The 23,459-nt window shown below is 38.5% G+C and overlaps 1 protein-coding gene across 1 annotated transcript; it reads right to left on the bottom strand.

Moving 5' to 3' along the window:
- Positions 1–795: 795 nt before the first annotated feature.
- DDX46 (DEAD-box helicase 46) lies at positions 796–23,272 on the bottom strand. The gene is made up of 23 exons (XM_054841888.1): positions 23,161–23,272; positions 20,417–20,605; positions 19,997–20,137; positions 19,000–19,117; positions 17,899–18,064; positions 17,439–17,590; positions 17,015–17,128; positions 15,238–15,403; positions 14,754–14,874; positions 14,235–14,410; positions 13,664–13,785; positions 12,905–12,983; positions 10,986–11,068; positions 10,101–10,265; positions 9,575–9,737; positions 8,472–8,665; positions 7,758–7,895; positions 6,943–7,092; positions 6,099–6,296; positions 5,308–5,526; positions 4,276–4,420; positions 3,524–3,597; positions 796–2,759 (listed from the first exon to the last, which is right to left on the bottom strand). Exons 1-23 carry the CDS (start codon positions 23,175–23,177, stop codon positions 2,712–2,714), a joined length of 3,138 nt encoding a protein of 1,045 aa, XP_054697863.1. The 5' UTR covers positions 23,178–23,272; the 3' UTR covers positions 796–2,711.
- Between the last annotated feature and the right edge of the window lie 187 nt (positions 23,273–23,459).

The raw sequence follows: 23,459 nt of genomic DNA, 5'->3' as shown, positions 1-23,459 counted from the left end.
TCTCCTGTTTTCCTGGCTAGGACAAAAACCTCTGCCCATTTGATACTGAGAGGAGCCGTGCCGTGGCTAGGACCTCGGGCTGTGGCGGAGGTTGCCAAGGAAAACAGTGGCACAGGCCTCTCCCTCTCTGCCTCCAGCCACTCCATGATGGTAACACTGTGAAAACTCATTCATGATCCAGTATCAAACACTTGTAGCAGCCACCCAAAATTCCACTCTTTACTTGAGCACTGAGAACATAAGGCAACCTAGAAAGCTGGCCGTGTATCGCCTCGGCCAGATAACAGAACAAGCTCTGCTTATGTGTATTAAAAAAAATTGTTCAGCATCCCTGTGCTCATCTAACAACTGGGGAGAGGACTCTGCGCAGGGCAGATTCCCTGGAAAGCAGCCAACCTGTGATGTTTATAAAGAACTTGTCTATATCCACAAAACTCTTGGAAAGAACTAAATATAACATTTTTCATTACTTGTGTCTTCTCCCAACTTTTATTCTCATCTTCTTTGCACTTTTTTTTTTCCTTGTGTATTTCTTAATTTGAGAGTTTCTTCTCCTCTGGCTTATCTGCATTTCACTCCTGTTTTCATATATCCAAATACCTTCACTGTAACTTTCTTAACTGAGACTGAGCTGCATGTCATTGCATTTCTAGCAGAAAAACACAAGCACTCATTACTGTACACATCTCCCTACTCAAAAAAGTACAAGGTTAACTGTCACAGGAAAAAAAACGCAGAAGCAATGTAAGTGCAGAAAACAGATGAGCTATTCAGAAAGACAGTTTCTGAAAAATATACATTGAAATTATTTTTTATTTTTGCTGGAATTTAAAAAACATAGGAATATTGACATTGCATTTAAAAACCCCAGGAAGTTAAAGATTATACATTGTTGCATCTCTGAAATCCAACAGTGCAAAGCTGGAAATCACAAAAATGTCTCCATCATGCCTTTTTTAGGAGAAATCAATATATATATGAACATTTTGAAACAAGACTTTTTAAGAAGTGTCAGACTGTCAACTTAAAAGTGCTCTTCATTAAATACATCAAAATCTGTCACTCTTCTGGGGGGACACTGTCAAAAGTTAGACAATTTGACAAACAAGTTGTATGAAACATATCAAAACCCAGTTCTTAACAGAAGGAAACTGGATGTATTTAAAGGGAACCATAGAGCTTTAGTTTGAGATTTCCATTTGAGAAGTGTTATTGTGTGTGCTGCTTCTCTTTGTTCTACTCAATGTATTAATATTGGCAAGCATTGGGCGTTCTTACCCTCAATGTATACCATGAATTCAGTATAATCATTTCTTTCCTTTGCTGTATTGCAAGTAAGGTACGCTGACACTAGAGTAACAGACAGTTGTATGCAAACAGAAATAGTAATTTAAATTACGTGAAATTGGGAAACAGAAGCTGTGAATTTACATAGCCATGATGCAGGTTGTATGATTTGTCTTCACCAGGGTTAGAGCAGTATATACACGGCTGTTTTAAAACAACACATTTCTTCTCAATGTGTCAGGTAAGAAAAGCTTTCTACAAAAGTCCCTTTGGAAGTCATCATCTCCAAAGTCGTGCATCTGCTAGAATGAGACAACTGAAATCGCTACCGCGCAGGCTCCAGGTAAGTAGACAGGAAAGCTAAATGCTAAGAGTAGTAAGCGTCCATTGTGAATAGTAGCGGTTAAGGGGATGAGACCTCAAAAAGAAAGGTCTTGCCTGTCCCAGTAGCTTACTGCCTGCAACGACAGTCACTATTTGTGGAATTCACTCGTAAATGTCATTATTCATTTTTATGTAAAGCCATGTCCTAACAGTAATAAAGACGACAACCCCAGGGGGGGAAATCACATTAAATGTATATATAAGAACACTATAAAAAAGTGACAAAGTCATATTTCATTACAAAAGAAGTTTCTTTCTTTTTCTGAGAATTTCCTTTTAAACTAAACAGGCTTTCATTCTTATGTCAGAGAATGAGGAAAAAAAAAATCCTAAAATTCTGATGTTTAGAAAAAAAAACCACCAGGAAATCTATTTTCATACTACAAAACATTTCACTTTACAAAACCCCCAAAGAGTTTATTCTATTACCCGGACGATAAAGACAAAATGGGATGTGAAAAGGCTATGAAGATCTTAAAACTAGACCTCAAGTATTTCCAGGTAAAATTCTCTACTCTGATCACTGCAAGACTCTCTGACCTTAAGGGGCATTTGTACAGGGAACGAACGTGTGTGGAACCAGCCAGAGAGATGCTATGGATCAGGAGAAAATCCTGCCTTTATTTTGGTGTTTTATCATTTTTCCAGTATCAAGTGATATGGCGTGAACCATCCCCACAATATGAAGCAGGTACATTCTAACAATTTCCAACACAAATCCCAACATTGTTTCATTTACTTAACAGAATAGTCTGTCAGGAAAATTAAAATCTGTTTTATTTTATATTCTTTATGATGAAAAGTATATAAACTGCACTTTTAAATTAAACCATGCTCCGCCAAAACTGGTCTGCTTTAAGACTGATAACTTTAGTGGAGAGAATTAAGATGTTTCGGCAAGTATCAATTTTCTGTTAAAAAATGTCCGCAAGACAAAATAAAAAAATTCTTAATTTACAATAAGCAGTGTAAACAGCAAAAACAACAGAAGCCACAAAGTTTCACGCACCAGCCACTGGCAGACAGATAACTCCAAATACTCATAGAACTTTGTATCTTCCTTTGTTGGTTGGTTGGTATGAATTTTGCTGCAAATAAAGGAGAGAATAATCACAGTTAAAATTGAAAATGTATAAATGAATTGCAGTAAACCCCCACTAACAATAAATCCACGTTACACGTGAATAAACAGTTCCCTAGCAATCTCCTTCCTTTGGAAAACATTTTTATGGGGAGGTCAACAATTTTGAAAAAGAAACAAAACTATCAATAATGGCTCAGCAGGACCACTGGAACCGACTGCTGATGTGAAAGGCTACTTAAGAGAAAAAGCCAAAGACGCTGTCAAGTCTAATGTGGGATCACTGAAGATTATTCAAGAGAAAGCTGAGGTTTCTTTAACCAGAGAACTGAAAATAGGATTTCTCAAGACAACATCTTATTCGAAAACATCATGTGTTGAACACAGCTGATTATTAGCTGGGTATGCAGTAAAGCTATGGCAAAACAAATCTCTCGACACATATAAAGTATTAAAATTATTAAAATAAGGGGAATAATTCTCTTCATTCAGCCCAATGGTGCTGAAATTAGGAAATTTATTTGGACCTAACTTCACTGAAAAAGCTCTGTTAAGGTGTTATCTCCATCTGCTGGCTGATGATAGCTGTATGTCTGGCTGACAGAACACCTATTTTCTAGGCTGTTCAATGGAACAGTGTTTTTGAGATCTATAGGCTCCAGTCCCTGATATTAGTAAAAACGTATGCCAGAGCGTCAACATTTGTAGAAATCAATCTCACAAAGCATAAATTAAGGTACTTTCCCTCTGCACTCTGGATACTTCACTCACCAATCTGATAAGCTCCTCTTTTATAAGTCGTGTGATTTCTGCCTTTGCTTTCTGTACAGCCAGTTCATTGGCACCTGAAGACAAAAAAAATAAAATTACCACCTTAAACACATCCTGTATGTGAAGCCTACAGAATAAGCATTGCTGGCTGTTTTCAGAAACATTCTAAAACTTGCTGAATATCCTCAACTATTTGGTGAAGAACATTCTAGTATTGTGCAGACTGCCACAGCTAGACGGTTCTGTTTTAAGGAAGATACTTAAAACAGTCAGTCATAAATCACACTATTCACAAATACCCAGGATTAGAGGTTTCTTTGAGAAAAACTACTCAACCATCATGAGATTTGCAAAGTCTTTGTTGTAGTAGTTGATGTAATTTCTTATACCTTTAACAGCCAAACCCCACACAATTCCATTTTCTTCCTTATTTCACACTGGCACAAGACATCTTTGTACTTATTCTGATTTTTTCCCCCTCTTTTTTCCTTCCCTCTCCTCCAAACTGACTCTATATGTGTTTCCTGTTGTTCTGTGGCAGGTCAGTCTTCTCAGGAGAAGCATCTCTGTGATGCTGTTGGCAAAGTATATTAAGATAAACGAGTGTTTCTTTAGTAATTATATTAATTTGCAAAGTAACTACAGTGGGTCTGTAACTGAGCATCCAGACACTACGACTACAGAGATTCCATGTCTAATTACAAAACTAGACTCATACCTTTAATTGAAACATTTCTAAAAAGAATACTTACTTTCTATAGCCAAATAAATCTTTCGTTCTCCTTCCTTGGGTTCTTTGCCTGGAGGGAAATAAGTTCCTCTGATTGTAATAGCAGCTTCAGAATATTCGCTGATCCTCTGGAGCGCTTCTTTGGAGGTAACTTTCCATCTGGCAGTCTGCGAGGTAAAGGATATGGGAGGATCAACAAATAGAAAAAAAGGCATCACACAAAATGACAATCCAGAGGTTAGCTGACGTTTTAGACAAAAAACAAGAACACTGCATTGTGAAAATCAGTCACAGCATTCTACTTTAAAAATGGAGATTGCAATTTTAGCCAGTTATTTTTCTGCAAGTTTATTTTAAAAATATCTGCCTCTTGTGTCAGCAAGACAAAGTTATGGAAAAAGGAGAAAAGAGAATGGATGCATAGTACTACCGAAGCAAGAACTCTAAAGACCTGCCATTTTGCTACACTCAAAGTTTAAAATTTGTGAGTTTTTCTTATGATTTTCTGAAGCAGTGCTCAAGTATTTTATTTAGGACTTTGTGTACAGGAATAGACTTCAAGGGCAAACATACACTGTTAATGGCTGCAAGTACCCCCTTTAACAAAATAAACGCTATTTATTTCTACACAGTTCATTGGTTAAAGACAAAAATAAGTAAATCTTAACATCTCCATAAATAAAGCCTAAGGAATAAACACTGTCAGTTGTTGTTCAGGACCCTGCAAAAATTGTCCCAAATCTCTACCATATCCTCAAAAGTACTTCACTATGATAAATGCATTCCACTAATTTTGACAGTGAAATTACTAGAAAGCGTCTAGTAGATTGTTATAAGTTACTTGTAAATTGAGACGATTTTTTTTGTCATGGGGAGCTCTGGCATTCAAAGTCAGAGGACTCAGGACAAGACTGGAGAAGCTCACACTGCCTTAGCCTGAAGGCAAAGCTATTTCTGACAGGAAATAATTGGTACGATCACAGCCTAATCTATGAAGATAGCTGTTGTTAAATAATGGTTGTTTACACTTGACTACAGCAAAATGGTGACTTGCCTGTGGGAAGTCATTGATCTCCAATTCTTCTTCGTATCTCTTAAAGGATTCGTTTTGTCCTCCATCCTGTTTCTCTTCCTCCTGCTTCTCTATGGGTACGTAATTGAGCTTAGCATTGATTTTTTCAGCCAGTTGCTCTGCAATGGTCTTGGCAGATACAGTAGGAGCTTGAATCGTGCCTCCCCTCAGGATAGCATTTGTAGCCTGCTGCATCACATCCTGTAAAAAACCAGGTCCGTGTTAAGAGCAAGGCAGCCAAAAGAAGTCCCATATAGACCAACAAGGCTTCATGTATATATAACTGTCCACATAACATCTCCAAACTTCTCTTTCTCTTCTTTCCTTCCTCTCAGTAACTCCCCTCACACCTGCATAGAAAAGATCTGACTGGACTTTTGTATCTTCAGCTCAAAATACCTTTGGACATTCCAGACCACGTTAACCTAAATCTAAATGGGTAGTGTATTACATGCTTCAGCAGAGAAAGATGTTCTGCAACTCTGCTAAAGCTGACAAAACCTAACTGTGTCATTTTATCGGTAACGAATTAACTCTTTGCCAGGGCAGACAAAGCATCTCCAGTTCTGTATTAAATCTTATTATCGTATTAGCTCAATTATAAATCCTACAACTTATATCTGAGTTAGCCCAGCACAAATGAGCTAAATGTGCTGAAACACTAAATAAAATGGCAGCCACCACACAAAGAACTGATCAACCTTTATTGAAACAAAGAAAAGAAAAAAGACAAGAAAAGAGAAAGAAAAAAATTGCTGTGTAAAGAGTCTGACCTTGAAGTGGAAGGGGACCAATACTTGTGCCTCTGCTCCAAGATTCTTCTGGGCATTGATTCTCAAAGCCAATCTTTTAGCAATTTCCAATTTTTCTGCATTCCCGGCTGACGGTGTAGGAGCATTTGATGTTCCTGGTGCTGCCATGTCTTTTACCCTTTTCTTCGAATTGAACATGCTTTCAATTTGTTCATCAATCTAAAGAAAATAGCAGTTATTACATCACTGCATTTACCATTAGATAATCTTATCATCCGAAAGAAAGAAAACACTAAGGAGCATTTAGTTTACGTGCTTTTAAAGAAATAAATCTCGTATGAATGGTAGAAGCCTGCCCAGAACTACAACTCAACAAAAGGAGCAGATGATCTAATCATCAGGAAAAAGTTTGAACATAGTGTTTACTTTCAAGGTCACAAAAAGGAATCTAACAAACATTAAGAATGGAATCTAATAAGGATTTAGAAATAGAACAGGTTACTATGAATTTCTTTAAAACACTGCAAGTAAAAAATGTTTGTAATTGAGGGCAATCGTTCTATTTCATTTACACAAGATTAATCTTATAAAGAAAAGAATTTGTGACGTTTACATAACTACATATATTAAGTATAAACCACCAGTAAGAGATTTTCAAGATCTTCATGGATCTTGATCTTCATAGCTATATCTCTTTTATATCGAAGAATAAATACAGATCTACTCATGGAATTTAACTAATTCAATCAGTGGCACAGGACACGGATTTTTGTTACATTCTTCAACATGTTATGTAACCTGCTGGGGAAACCCCAAATATCTTGGAAATTCTTAAGCAACTTCAATCTTATTTGCAGGTGCTTACGTCAACAGCTGTATCTTCATCATCTGAATCTTGCAAGCCAAGAGCTGCTTTTTGTAGCTTCTTTCTTTCATTAGCCAAAGCCTGTTCTGTCTCATCAAATTTAAAACCTTTGCCAGAGAATCCACTGCTTTTTTTAATCAGCTTTCCCTCCTGAAAATAAAAACATGTATTTTCATACTTAGAAGTTTAAAATCCCAATTCCAATAGTCATAAAATAACTACACAAATAATTATGAAGTTAGTTATTTTAAAAAGCAAATTCTTGCACATTTAGAAAGCTCTTCATTCCAACTTAAAATCTGTATTTTACAATGAAGTGTAATAAAAAAGCTATGTTAATTCAGCAGATAGAAACAATACACTATTGGGATGTTCTGTAAGTATGCATTTTAAATTCTTTTCAAATGCAGTAAAAAAAAAAAAACCCTGCAGTTTTTATATCAGAAAAGCTCTGAAGTGACTCCTCTCTGCATGAGCAAGATCCTCTGGTGGCGAGAGCTCTAGAAATAATAATACAAATTCTGTGAAAGAACTTCATTCTCTTTTATGTAAATTTTTATAAAAGCCAAGTGCCCCTCACACAGTAGGTGTCTCTCCATCACATACCAGATGACAATATTTAAGTTCTCAAGAACAGTCCTATAATGTTATTCAAGATCCCGATCTTGAAAACACTTACACGCTTACCTAAGCATACCTATGTGTTCTCAATGAAGTCAGAGAGATGACTCACATACGCGTGCTGCACAACTTGACCCACGTGCCTATGCATTAAACCCAGACCAAAGCCCACTACAGAAGGAAGAATTACTTACAGCCTTCTGTTGGTCTTTGAAGTCAGCCCAGAGCTTCTCCAAATCAGTAGGAATTGGATTCCCGGACAATTCCAAAGCCTTAATGATATCACCAGCATACCGTGCCTGATCCTCAGTAATGAATGTGTACGCATACCCCTGGTCAAAATGAATTTAAAAGATAATAAAGAAAAATCTCTAAAGACACTTTATCTCTAAATTTACTGAAGCACCCCTGTACAGATGCTGTTGCTCTGGTCAATAAAGGTAACCATGATATTCACGTGTAAACTTTTTTAGCGGGAATGTAGAATGAGTAACGTGATTTTCCAGGAAGCTGATACAGAGGTAATCAACCACAGATGGTAGAAACTGAAGTCTTTCGTTTCAATCTTGTCATGGTTAAAAGTTTGGAAAATAAAATCTTATGAATTTAATAGGGCACATTGCCAACAGTGAAAAACACCCAAACTTGCAGCCACAAATGGGACTTAAAAGAACATTCATATATCAGAATAATATGTAAGGTCCAATTTTCATAGTGCTAAAATTCAGAATGTATTTTACACATGATCACTCAAAAAACTTAGATGCACTCTGAAGGAAAAAACCCTCTTCCCACCAATAATGTAAACTATTCCTCCCTTTGTAGCTATCCCTTGGGAACACCTTGATCAAGCAAAAAATACGGAAAAATTTTCAGTAATAACCAAAACAGGCAACCAGTATACATACTTTATTGCCAGCTCGTCCAGTTCGGCCTGCTCGGTGGACATAATCTTCATAGTGGTTGGGACAGCTATAATTGACCACCAGCATCAACTGTTTTACATCCAAGCCCCTTGCTGCTACGGATGTGGCAACCAGAAGTTTGCAAATTCCATTCTTGAAATCATTAATTATGCTGTCCCTGTCATACTGATCAATACCTGCAAGAAACCAGACAAACCACTTAATTATAAAGCTCTGCTTTGAGCCAAAAGAATTTGTACACAGGTCAAAGCGCCCTCCAACTTCAACCAAAAGCCTAAGCAAATAAAACTTCAAGACATTCGCACTTTTACAGGCAACATACATCAGCCAGAATAATAAACCTCTCAGTCTATTATCCAGTATAACCAAACTTTTTGTTTTTCCACTACAAAAAGATGCTTTCCCATACCAAGATCCTCAAAAGTTTATTTTCTATTTCACTTCCTATATTCAGCTGAGACCTCATCTGGAAGCTTTGGCTGTTCTCTAAAGGCAACATGAATCTCAGAAGAACAAGAATATTTTCCCCTCTTCCATTGTTGCACTAAATGAATGGTGGTTTTGTATTTACTGGTTACTGTATTTTCAAGAGCATTATATATAGAAAGTTTTAAAATACTCTGGGATGGACAATATTCTAAAGAGATTTCCTCCTCTTGCTACAAAACTACTTCCATTATATTACTACTTGATGGCAGAAAAGTGAAACAATAGCTGCTATTATTGTGGAATCTAAAATAAAAATATCGTATAATACTGCCCCGATGGCATTCACTACTCTACAACAGCAAGTAGTTAATAATATTCCCTGAGAGGCGTTAACTCTCAGTCACAATCCTGTTGCACAGAGACAAGATTTGGCATCTGATGACATCTCACAGGGAACAATAAAGAGTAATTATGGAGAACTATCATGTCTATTTCAAATTAAGAGACAAATATCTTTCCCAATTATAATGCAAAGTCTGCTTAGGAAGAAATAATAATTGGTACTATGCAGGAACTAAATAACTTCTCTTTATAAGTACTGAATACCAATGTTCTCGTTTGGAGTTGCAATATAAATCCTTAAGACTGCAGATTACCTCCATGAAGAGACAAGCAGGGATAAGAGGCTCTCATTAAATCTTTCAACAACCCATCAGCGTGTTCCTGTTTATCTACAAATATGATAACTGATCCTTTCTCCTGATAGTGTCCCAGTAGCTCCAGTAATTTCAAAAACTTGTTCTCCTCTTCTATGACAATCTGGAAGAAGACATACAAAAGCAAAGTAGAAAGAGTATAAATTGTATCTTAAGTCATTAAACACATTCAGAATGCATAAAAATAAAAATTAGGAACAGGAGATGACTTTTTCAGGCTGTGTCCACAGCTAGTGGCAAAACTGCTGTTCAGCTTAGCGGTGCAAAACCAAGTTCATTTACAAAAAAGTGAGCACATTGCATTTGCAGATTGGGGTGTTAGTTTACTCCGAGTTCATCTTTAATAAGGTCATTAAACATCTAAAAATACAAGTTGTGTGGGTATATGGGTTTATTTTCAATACTGCTGGAAATAATCTTTTGCAAGCAAATGAGAAGAAAAGCGAGGCAGAAGCGTGATACTCACAACATGTTGCTCCACATCAGAACAGACAACACTTCTGCCTCCGACCTGCACTTCTATCGGTTTACTTAGGATTCTCCGAGCTAATGCCTCCATAGCTCTGGGAAAAGTAGCAGAGAACATGACAGTCTGACGGTCAGGCCTGACGTTGTCTACAATGCGCATAACCTGGTTTAAGAGAACATTCCCTGTTAGTACCCAAGTGCTGTAATTGAACTTTACACGCATACAAAGCTGTTGTCTTTAAAGTTCGGTGGGATCTGCACTACACAGACAATGCATTTCCTTATGGATTTCCTTGTGGGACCTAGGTGCTGGCATGGGAATACAGCCAAAACTTGCTGGACTCAAGAAGTTGAGTGGCAATATGCAACCCGGTAAGAAATCTTAAGACACGCAGCAGAAACCCAACAGCTCAAGAGATGAAATAAAGATGTCTTCCTAGTTTTGGAGGACAATATAGCCTGATGACGCTTGAAAGAGTCCTGGATGTCCAAAGCTGCCAGCAAGTAATCTGTCTCCAACATTTTGTTCCTGTCTCCTGCAGGACATTGCCAGAAGGCATCAAAGGCTTTATAAGCAGCCTACAACTACTGATACGACACCTGCGTCCAGGCATTACATAGGGCTACAACATGGCCACAGTATCCAAAACAAGTGTGTAAAAAAAGGAAGCATATTAGGGAAAAACCATATTCTAAGCTACGTAAGAACTATTGAAAACAAAGCACGTGAGGATAGTAGAAAAATTAAAGAGTTGGTTTAAACTGTTGTCCATATGTAGCGCATCTTTTCGAACATTCATTTGCAGTGTAATAACGTAGCATGGCAAAATATTTTGAGTGGAAAATAACATCTTGTGGCAATATCACTCCTCTCATTAATTACCTGAGGCTCAAAACCCATGTCAAACATTCTGTCTGCTTCATCAAGTACAACGTATGTGACTCTCCGGAGGTTTGTCACCCGACCTGTGAAAGGAGAGGAAAAAACACATGGGAAACAAAATCAAATGGAAATGTAGTTTCCCTCAGGAATATTTTTTTTTAATGTTATATAGTCTCACTATCTTCTAACAAAGACATTAATTATTTTTTAAAAAAATTCACTAAACGTGAATTTTAATGTTCTCATTTTAATCACATATACATTCTGGGAAATGTGTAAGTATGCACAAGGCCCTTTATTTTGTCAAACTCTTCTCTTGCATACCATCATAGGGCCAGAAGAACCTGTAAAATTCAGAAAACTGCCCTCGCCAAAACACATCATAAAACTAAGACTGAGATGAAGCAAGGAGCCACATCAGCCATTATCTGACAGCGCCACCTAGAAAAAAACATATTAGAGATTACAGCGCATGTGTGGAAGGCAAAGTCCAGTGCTAACTGTTGCAGCCTCAGAAAAATTCCTTTTATACATATAATCTGTAATGATTCCTTGGAGCTACAAATAACTATTTGAGGATAATCACACTAATTCTAGTTAACTGCTAATAATATGCATAAAACAGAGTAAGTAGTCTCTTCAAAAAGAATATATAAAGAATAAACCCTACCCAGTAACACTACTAAATTTTAAATTAAGAACCACCCCAAACTCTGGGACAGCTGGAAACAAAATAAGCAAAGGTGTATATCTGTGAACATTTTGGAACTATGATGGACAGGATAATTAGCACCCTTCCCAAACAACTAGTAAGAGATTCCCTTCCATGAGAAGGATTTAACTCAAGGATTTAAGAATCATATTCTCAAACGATATAAACATGTGAACACATTCAGTTCCAAACAACTGTGGAGTGACACTGTTCAAACACTCTCAGAATGGAACAGATCTTTCACATTTTCTACAACTATTACTCAGGCTTGTGCCTATCAAACTACAGTAGAATTTGGTCCTTTTGGCTTCAGCAAATTGTAGCTGAATCCTCAAATTATTTTTTAGAGATTTAGCGCTGCAGTTTTTTAAGATAGGGAATTCATACTTAAGGAACAAAATAAGTATTTCTTAAAATCTACATATCTATTTAACATCTTAACACTTTCATCCCCAAATAGTAACTTTGTAAAATTACTTGGGAACAGCATTAATGTACCTACCTTTGACGATTTAAGTCTTGGAAGCCCAGTTCTATATGTCTTGAAGGTACTTTTTCCACAGAAGTTAAATAATGTCAACAGTTTAGTAGAGGTTTTGATGTGGAATAATTTAATAATAAAACTTTATCTAATAAGCATGCAATGGTTACACTAGGACAAAACCTCTTAAAGCTGCAGTGGCTCAGTTTAATCAATCTGAATATTTGATGTAAGGTCAGTTCTTTTACTTTTGAACAATTATTTAGGGAGGGCTTCTTTGCCTGGTTGGTTTTTATAACCAACACATAAAGGCAGAGTCAGACACTCTTAGGTAAAAGTGGGTAACTGCTGAGCTACACTAACAATAATTAAGGATCAATGGGCAGACAAAGAAAGCAACTGTTATATAACCTTTATCTAAATGACTTGAAGTTAAAAAAATTTGGACCACCACATTTTAACAATGATAAACATTTTCAGAAACTCTTCACGAATGTAGTATTTCCTGTCCTCCCCCAAAAAGTCAAATCAATATAGGATTAAAGCTATTATTAGTGCTATATATATATATATATATATATATACTCTCAATAGCTAGATAGTGCAGCCTGAAGAGATATAAGAAAATTCCATAAGACCATTTATCAAAATACATGATCTTTTGAATTTGTTAGAATTACACAACAAATATAAAAAATTCTCCATAGGAAAAGGTTTTCTACTCACCATTGTTAGCTGCTAACATGTCAATCATACGTCCAGGTGTGCAAACAATAATTTCAGCACCTCTTTTGAGTTCAGCTATCTGATTTTAAAACATAGTAAACAAACTATTAGAGTGGGTTTTTATTTTGTGGTGTGGTTGGGGTTTTTTAAACATGTAACACCTTGCAAAAAAAGAAAACAACATACACTGTAATACAGCTGTTCTACTAACATGAATTGTTTATGTAAAGATTTTACCTAAAGAAATTGCTACGTCTTTGGAAAATTTTGATTTCCAAGAGAGTCATCTCTGACAAGCTAAGTTCTATCACTCAAAGTAGTTATAACGGGGATATGACTTCTATGCAGTTAACGGCCTAGAAGAAATGTCACATGTTATATCATATATACAACTGAGACTAAATAAACCATATTCCATCACAGAGGGTCACTCCTGTTTCCATAAACAGGGGTGGGGAGGAACTCCTGAAATTAATCTCTAAATTACTCTAACATGCAATATTTGATAATGCAATAAACCACAGTTAATGTTTTCTGGCTTTTGAGGGGAACTCGAGGAGATCAGTATGTTTAAGGCTAACTTATGTGGAAACACTTAAGCTTTTGCATTACTACCATTCATACAGAGAAAATCCATAGCAAAGGCTGCAAACATATTGGATTTACGGGAAAGAGAAAGGAACTAAATTCACTGCAAAAGTAACATTAGCTAATGAAGTTCAAGAGTGACTTGACAAGCAAGGTGTGTTTTTTGCATACCTGTTCACTGATTCCTGTTCCTCCGTAAACACAGACAACTCGAAGCCCAAGTGTCTTTGAGAATTTCTTACACTCCTTGGTAATCTGCAAAGCCAACTCGCGAGTAGGTGTCATAATGACAGCTGAAAAGCAAAGCATTTTCATCAGACATTGTAATACAAGAGATGTTGTTATTTATACAATAAAAAGGAATCTTTTGTAATGATGTTTAGAGCAATTTACTTGCATGTAATTTAAAAAATGTAATTTTAAAAAAAAAAAAGAGAATCAGGACAGTATGAGGATGGGGTGGAAATCTGGTCAAAGTTTCAAAAATCAAAGGAGTAAGGTCTCCCTTCCAGACACATGAACATGAATGTGCTCTTGAAACAACATCAGATAGCACAGTGATCACAAACAACATTAAATAGCACAGTGATCATTAATTAACTAAAAAAAAGCCACTCATTAATGGACATTAGTAAGTTAGCTTTCCTCCCTGCGACCAAGAGAAGAAACGAAGACCCTTCTAAAGCACACACTCGAGTTTTTATTTATTTAAATAGCGATTTTGAGAAGAAAAGCATTGTACCTATGGGACCTTCTCCTTCTTCTAACGCTCTCTGATCCATAATGTGTCTGAACATGGGCAACAGAAATGCAATAGTTTTTCCGCTTCCTGTTTTAGCGATGCCAATCAAGTCACGTCCATTCATAATTGCTGGGATAGCCTGGGTTTGAATGGGAGTGGGCTTTTCATAGCCATGTCTTAAAGAAAGGGAAAAAAGATATTTTAAGAACAAACCAGGATTTGACAGATCTGAATCACAAAGTCCTGCTAAAAATTTGCATATTCATATTTACATATACATATCAGTGCCCTTCAAAAAATACAGCTTAAAAATGAGCAGCAAAAGCATGACACAAATGGCAGAAGGAATCATTCATAACAACAGTTCAATCCCAAGTGATAAACCCTCTGATGACTATATATGTAACATCTACAAACATGGACATGTCGCATTACGCAACAAAGTTTTTTCTCATAAACGTGTGATAAAACACAGTCAGCAAAATTAAGCATGACATAGATCATAAAGTGCTTGCTTACTTTTTGAGGGCAGTGAGAATCTTCATGGAAATGCCACACTGTACCCAGGTTTTTATTGGTTTGGGGCAGCCTTTTCCCTTGACCGTAATTCCCTCCAACTCCAGCCTGTACACATTCACCTCTGAAATAGTTTGCATTACAACAGAGTCAAACTTGACATTTCTCTACTACCTTGATCAAAATATTCTTGATCTGTCCCTGAACATGAAATGCTAACTTTATCACCACCAGAAAAACAGCTTGTAGCTTGTTACACATAAATACAGGAGGTAGGTGGAAAGGACTCAGGTAATTTTTTCTAACAAAGCCTCATATATAATTATATGAAGTTATCAATAATAGTAATCTAACTGATTCAGTGTTTTTGATTACCAAGTGGCTCCAAGTGCTCTTTATACTCCAAAAGAATTTACTGTTTCTTTGCACATAAAAATCTGTCATTCTTCAATAGTACCCAAGGTGTTCTGCTTGTATTTGTCCTTACCTTCTTGAGTCATTTTAGCCAGTTCTGGTACTTCAACATAGAAGTTTTTCCTGAAAGGTTCATATTCTATCTTTCCGTGATCCACTGGTTCTAGCAGCTTTCTCTGCTTGGTCTGATAGCCAGTCAGGGCAGTCTGAAGATCAACTTCCTCTTCTTCCGAGGAATACTGTATAGATTATAATTTGTGTGTAAATTAGTATGAATGGTATTCTGAGAGGCTCTGGTTTTTCATTTATAGAGGAACTTTACCAGAAGCAACAGTTACTCCTTACCCTATTAGACCAGATACCAAAAACCCACTCTCAGTTTAAGAAGGTTCTTTCATCTATTTCTTTCATGTTTCTCCCAAATGTCAACTTTCATTGTGTTCTGTGTCACTTCCATGATTTTACAAATACTAACTACCAGCCTCGTCATTTAGAAATAATCGCTGCCATACAGCAGAGATAGTAAGAGGAAAATACAAAGATAAAAAAAAAAGTCCAGCTGGCATACCGCTGATTTGTGTCCCACTACAGTCTCAGTTCTGACAGATGCACCCAACTCAGCTTTACACTAGTCAAGTACTACTACCAGCAGAACTGCAGCAACAGAGCTCAGCGTGACCTAGCTGAGCTACGGTACTAGCAGGGTATCTAGTCCATGACTTGGGCAAGGCTGTGTCTCTCTAAGACCTCCCAGGCAGCACCACCCCCACACCCTTAACAGCTATTCGGGCCCACACCACCACATAGAACCACAGTAAGTTCTCAATATTCCTGTTCTCCTAAAAGCATTTTATGAAGGCAGTTTGGACACAGAAGAGTAATTCTGAGAAGTTCAGGTCCAGTCATTAAGACGGCTCTGTGAGAATCGCAAAACATTGTTCTGTTAAAATTCAATGTTCATGCTGATCTGCCACTGCTCAACATGCAAGAAATTGCATACTGTAAAGACTACAGGGAGATCTACCAGTTCATCGAACCCACATCCAGAGAGGGCAGGTGACGTTTACGTACTTGTAGCACCTCTTCCTACTATATCACATTTGTTATTCACAGCCAGTGTAACAGCAAATGCTTATAAATTTGGTTTAGGCTGCTATCTACTAGAACAGATGACTTGGCATAACATTTTGTAGCCCTAGGCAGAACCAAAACTCCTTTCTACTGTTTCCCAAACTGTAAAATGAGAACATCTACTTCTCATTTGTGCTCAGAGATGTCTCATTATGATTTATGAAGTGTTTTGATGATCCATAACTTACAGATGTTCCAGAAATTAATATTATTTATACTTACAAAGAAATTCAACAGAAATCTAACACACAAACTCCATTTTTTTTTTAGATTAGATACATGCGACTCACTGTGCAGACTGAGCAGCTGCACACATAAACACTCTATACTAGCTCATGGGTCATTCACACACAGGATCACCAGGATCCCTGCCCAATTTCAGACATGTGAACTCAATGCACACTACATGTGAGATCCACCAGCCCAGTCATACTAAGAACAATCCCAAAGCCAGACAACCTGATGCACTCATTCAGGTCTCATCTGTGTAACACTGCCTCTGAACAATAAAGCTGTGATGGCAACTTCTGGAAAAAATATGGTACAAGTAATAAGAAACTGCGTAAGATCAAAAATCTTGTGACCATACTTCTGCAAATTAAATAACTAAATGTTTATCTCTTAGGAGATGGAAAAATCCCAGGACTATCCTTGTTCTCCTGCCTCTTACAAGAGGCACACTGTGTTTTCACAATAGAAATACAAGAAACTTCCATTACCTCCATTGCATCTTGGTCGTTCTCCATGAGCTCCCCTTTCTTCTTTTCTGACTCTGCAGCTGCCTTTTTGGTTGTCACCACGGTTACTACTTTGGTAACAGTTGGTCCGGATTTCTATTAAAAAAGTTAAGAAAAATGATTGTGCTATCATATAAAACAAAAACCATACTGTATAAAATCTATGGAATATTTGTACTTCTGAATGCATTATGCTGGGGTTTTTTTTCAACTTCCTTCAGTGAAATTTTATCAGAATAATGCTTGATAAAAACACCAAGAAATTAAAATTAAGGCGAACAGTGCATCTAACTTACTACTTACTTTTTTGCACTTCCTCCTTTTTTTTTTTCAAAGCCATTTTGATATTAAAACACAAAGCTATTTTTAAAAGACAAAGATAAGAAATCTTAATAACTGACTGTACCTTTTCACTTCCACCTCCACCTTTCACACTTCTCATATTGAACTTCTTGACTTCTTCTTTTACTTCTTCCATATAAGCATCCAAAGGATCTAACTCTTCATCTTCAACCTCATTGCCTTCTTTTTCTCCTTCTGCAGTTTCCTCTTCATCATCTAATACGAGCAAGAAAGATGGGAATAAAGCAGACAGGGAAAGAGAAAAGTGCTCACGTGTGTTAAATTATTAGTCTACCCAAATAATGACAGTTAAATTTTATTACTGTATCATTTTTCCTCATGCAAATCTCTCCAGTTTGTTAATCTCAATTGTATCTTAAACCAATTCAAACCATGACCAGATTTAGGCTTTTTTATTTTATAGTTCATATTCTGAAAAGTAACTACATGCTTTAAAGATAATGTAATAAAAATATAATTAGGAACAAACATACTTTAACTCTTATAAATAAAAAGTTAAATACCATCATCATCTTCTAAACTCCATTTTTTCCCCTGTTTCATCTCTTCAATTTCTTTTTTCAATTCTCCTATGTTTTCCATAGCCTTCTTGCGTTGCTCTTCCCTCCATTTCTCCACTCTTTCTTTTCGTTTTCTCATTTCTTCTTCTAGCTTGTTCTGATCAAAATTCTATTATAAAAAACAACCAAATAGTGAAAATTAATGGCCAGTGACTTTAGCCTATGCTTCTTCAGACAAAAATCTCTCTTCAAACAAATGTAACTTTTCTGTGACCACGCAGTAGAAGAATGGACATCCACATACTTATCACAACAGAAGTAAATGGAAAATACTAAGACCAACTATAACATTTTCAACTAAAAAAAATGCAGTTAGGTATTTTATTTTTCATTGCAGTAGCTGATATATAATTTTTAAGATAACAGCAAATTAAGCAATATTCCTTGATGAATTAAACTTTCCTTTATTTACTAGAAAAAATACTGCAACTCACACCAGTGAGTTTCAACTCATTTTAGCTGTCGATCCATAGAAGACTGAAGAATTATCATGTTACCCTCTACCTCCAAAAGTCCTTCTAGTGTAAAAAACTGACTGGTTTATGCCTGGGGAGCCCTCACTGACAGTGCAGCCGCTGTTAACCAAGCAGGGTTAGTAACAACAGGCTGGTGTAGAAGAGCTAGCTAAAACTGCTAGTTTGGGAATTCATCATTCAGGCACATCTTTTCATGTCAGGGAACAAGGCAAAGTTAGCTTCCCCCTCCCTTTGTTCTTTGATTCCTGCCTGGGTCCAGAGGCCAAAAAACACTTCAGCTCCTCTACTGACACCTAATATGTGAAAAATGATAGATCCTTCACACCTGTCTGTGGTTTGCGGTCTAAGCAGCTGGAAATCTTGAACTGAGAAGAATGTTTCTTATGCCAAGAACTGGAAGCATTCCCCGTGACAAGCGTCTGTGTTACCGAAGAGAATACTCTCATTCAGTGGGGATTTTGTCCAACTCTAAGAACAAGTTTTCTTTTCTTAATACAGTAATCCATGGCTAACTTAATTCTTGGTTTAAATTCTATCTTTTAAATTTATAAGTGTTAAAAGCTTCTACCTCAGTGGCCACAGTATTTGTGGTAGCATCCTTCTCCTTCTCCTCCTCTTTGTCTTCTTTGTCTTTTTTCTTTTCTTTGGAAACTTCCACACCTTCTGTCTTTTCCTTAGATCTTGATCTGAAAGGTAAGATCAAAGATTTCTTAGAACATTACAGCTTTTCTCAGGGGGAGGATACACATGCGCTGGAGAGAAACAAAATTATGAACCCCCTGTACAGGTTTGTTTTCAAATACCTTACAAAGCACACTGCCTCCCAGAGAATCTTTCCATTTCATAGAATTATTCTCTTTAACTACCAGAAACGTAGACTCTATTGCAATCCACCAATTCACATGTTTTGCTTCTGTTCTTCTCATGTCTTTAAAGAGGGAAGTTGCAGACTTCATTTCCAGAACACTTACAATTGATACTCTAGTGGTTCCGCAGTTTATTTTCCACCTCTTGAAGACAGCAGTTAAAAAAGAGATACTAAACATTTCCTGTTTGTTGAATCTCTAGAGAAAGGTAAAGTGATCTAGCATCTTGCTATGGAAGTCTGAATGTCCCCCTGAGCATACAGTACTGGCTGAAAGACCTAAAACCACCCCTCTCTGGGAAAAGCTACTTGTGTAGCCTCTCCTGGAGAGCACCAGGACTTTATTAATTTGGGCATACATGCTGGGACACAAAACATTACTCACTGGTACTGGAACCTGAGGTAACAATGAAGCACTACAAAACTTTCAGAATAAAATTCAATCTTAACTTTAAAGTGAACTGCTTTTTTTTCTAGCTGCCACAACTTGGATCTTTTTCTTTTACAGCAATGTTCTCGCAAAAAACTGTGTTAGACACATTAAGCAATGGGAAAAGATAATAGAACATTCACACAATATACTCCTTGTGCTACAAACCAAAGTTTTGCACAGTTTTAGCTGATGATTCCCTCCATGCTACCCATAGTTTTATGATATTTTGTCACTATGACATCGACTGTAATTAGAGAAGACAAGTACCTGTTTTCTGTTTTCCTGTTCTTGCTTGGACTGGAGGATCGAGACCGTCTACCTCTACTCCTGCTTCTAGAGCGCCTCCTCTCTCGGCTCCGGGATCTTCTTCTCTCTCGGCTCCGTTCCCTTTCTCTACTTCTTGAACGTCTGCCACAGAACAAAATTGTATTTATTTAGTACATGATCATAGTACAATTTTAGGCTGCTATTGAGGAACAGGTTGTAAAAGGAATCCAACAATTATCAAGACCACTAAGAGCTTACAAACTCCAGGACCAGCAGCTAGAAATCATTTAATAAGCAAAAAAGTTAGGCATAGTAAAATCTATCATGAACGACAGCAAAGTAACTAATTATAGAGGAAGAACATCAATACTCAGATGACAGACACTTTTATCTACTTTGACTGGAATTGATAACTCATACCTTTGACGTTTTCTGTCACGCGATCGAGACCTTCTCTTGTCCCTACTGCGTGACCTCTCACGCCTACGTTCTCGATCTCTACTTCTAGAACGTCTGTCTTCTCCACGTTTTCCTCTTTTGTCAGATGGAGAACGACTTCTAGAACGGCTACCAGAGCGGCCACGTGACGCAGAGCGCTTCCGATAATGCCTGCATTGTAAATTTACAAAAAAAGGATGAACATGAGTGTGAGAACAATTTGCAGTTAAAGGATATTTGTCATATTTAGGTGGACAGGCCAAAAAGAATTATTATTTATCTTTTAAATTTCTAAACATTTGTAATAATCTTGCCAAACTGATTAATAGACATATACTCCTAACAATGCTGAAATTAGAGGGATTACTCGGTCATATTTTTGGTTTGGTTTTAGAGTACTACTATAAGCCCATCATAAGAACACTAGAACATCAAGAAAGTTTTCCTTTTTAGAAATCCATTTATTTCCATTACATGTAGGAAGAGACAAAGACTCTTTGAAGCTATCTCAAAATTTGTCAAACATATAAAACTGTTCTTTGTTGCTTTTTATATAATACATCATTTTTATCCAGGTAAGCTGGGTAAATTATACCTCTGCTCAATGGAAAAGCTGTCACACTGCAATTAAGGAAACATAAACCCCTAGGCATACGTGACACCGCAATGGTCAATGCCTTTATGATGCTGACATCAAAAGAAATTCCGTAACATCATCAAACATCACAACAGAAGCTTTAAGAAGTTAGCAAGGCTTGAGGGGTGTATGATGGCCATGGGAGTCTTTTTCTCCTCTCGTTAAGACTCTCTTATCCCAACCACACTGTGGATGAAAGTAGGGCTAGGAATTCCATAAGAAACTCTTCAGCCAAGTGTACAAGTCACACAGAAACCTCTCGACTGTGACCATCTCCTCTTGCTTCAATTCCCTGTAGCCCAGGACCCACAGACCCTTTCTCCCACCAAGCCTGGTAGCCAGGCTTGGCAAGGAGGAAGCAGAGAAGGCAAGACCTAAGACCCCCACCTCCTCCTTTCCCTTTCGTCATTGCCACACAGGGTTGTATTACAACAGTATCAGCACTAAAAATAATATAGTTTATTTCAGCACTTTGGTATATTTAGGTACCATGTACATCTGGAATCAGTACAGTAGCAGCACAATATCCATATATTCTCTCCGTATCAGCAGTATAACTGAATGCAAAGAACAGCTCTCAGCAATAGGTATCTCTAATTTCTTTCCCATCTCTGTCACAAAATGCCACAGGATCTGCTCCATACTCCCTCCTTTCTAGTATTTTAGTTTTACAAAACTAAATATTTTGTTTGCTTATTTTCTTCTACAGTGTGCAATAAAGCTAAGTGTATGATTTCAGGTTTCAAAAGCCCTAATCTGACAAACATTTCTTTACATCAACTCCAGCACACGCAGCCCAGCCCACCCATCTCCACCCACCATTCACTCTCACCCTCTTATCCCTTCTTCACTTTTAAAACTTTTTGTACGTATTAAACCAGGAAATTAAGACAAGTTTAAAACCACTTTTTATGTTATTTTTAGCCCAAACAGAAAAAAACCTTGTTATTATCAGAAGAGCAGCTGTACTGTGATAAGCAAGGGAATCCTGCTAGCTTGAGTGTCAGCAGTTTGGCATTCAGTTCTCAGGAGATTTCACAGCCCATCTCTCTAACGGTGTCCTGTCGGCAACAACCGCTGCCCTAGCTGGTTTGAAACTAATTCAGACATATCCATACCCAGCTCTTCACTGAATCACTAATTTGAACCCAAGCTAGTCATTAAAATTTCAACTCATCTCTCTCAGTATAAATCTCAGTTATGGATCTAGGAAGCGGTTGCAGTTTAAGGACAACTGCATGTGGGATGACTGTGTCACAGTTGTACTGTTAAAATCTAATGGTTGGGTCAAACTAGGAGACAGAGACATAGGCCGCAACAGCACTTGCAAATTATGGACTTGGTTTAAAGCCTGATAGGTGCGAGCAGCTCCAAATCATCTGGCAGCACAGGCTTGACCCAAAATACTCCAAGTACACGATCACATTACTGCAGAGTTGGTTACAACATCTAATCAGGTGTTACACAAGAGAACAAAAGATACGTGATCCTCCATGCACTTAAAAAGAACACGCAAAAAACTCTAATCCAGGTAAAAAAGCTTACCTGTCCAATTACGCTATTGCTATTATTTTAAAACAAGCCAGCACAGGCCAGGCGGGCTCAGAGGAGCTCGGGGGTTCGGGATATTCGTTAGTCCGAGGCCACGCACCGCAGCCAGGCGCTTGTACCCCGCGACCCCCCACGCAGAGCCCTCAGGCGCCGCCGGGCCCAGACACGCGGCCACGACCCACGCCGGCTCCTCAGAGCAGCGGGCGGCGCAGGGGGCCTGGCCGCTCCCACGGGACACGGACCCTGCTCGCAGCGCCTCGGCCCCGCGGCCCGCCGGGGCCCTAAAGCCCAGCCTTGAGCCCCGAGCCACCCAGCCCTGCCCTCAGAGCGAGCTCCTCGCCCCCGCGCCGGCCCCGGGGACTGCCGTGGCGGCCCGTCGCGGCCCTCAGCGTTCCCGCCGCCCGGGCTGGCCAGAAGGGCCCGCCGCCGCCCTTTGTTCCCCCCACGCAGCCACCCCGACCGCGCCGCCACCCGAGTGAACCACGAGCCCCGGCACGGATCAGGCCGACCGCGGCGACGGCACCCCCGCTGCCCTCACCTGGACTCCCGTCCCATGTCGGCGGTAGCGGCGCGGGCCCTGCGCTAGACGGCAGCGGCCATTCCGCGCCTCAGCCCCCGGGACGACGAGAGGCGCGGCGGGAAGCTGTGCCCCCCCAACTTCCTGTCCGCCGCACGGCTGCGGCGCCGCCTGGCGGCCGGAGGGCGCAGCAAAACGGGCAGCGCCCCGAAACGGGCAAAGGCCTCTGCCCCGTCCCTGTCGCCCAGCCCTGACGGGATTCCCGCTGCAAGGAGTCCGCCGCGCACCGCAGCCCTCTTCCCGAGCCAGGACAAACCGCC

This window comes from Grus americana, chromosome 14 (genome assembly GCF_028858705.1).
Source record: "Grus americana isolate bGruAme1 chromosome 14, bGruAme1.mat, whole genome shotgun sequence".
In the NCBI taxonomy this organism is placed as follows: Eukaryota; Metazoa; Chordata; class Aves; order Gruiformes; family Gruidae; genus Grus; species Grus americana.
This window is presented reverse-complemented; position numbering and strand designations above follow the sequence as displayed.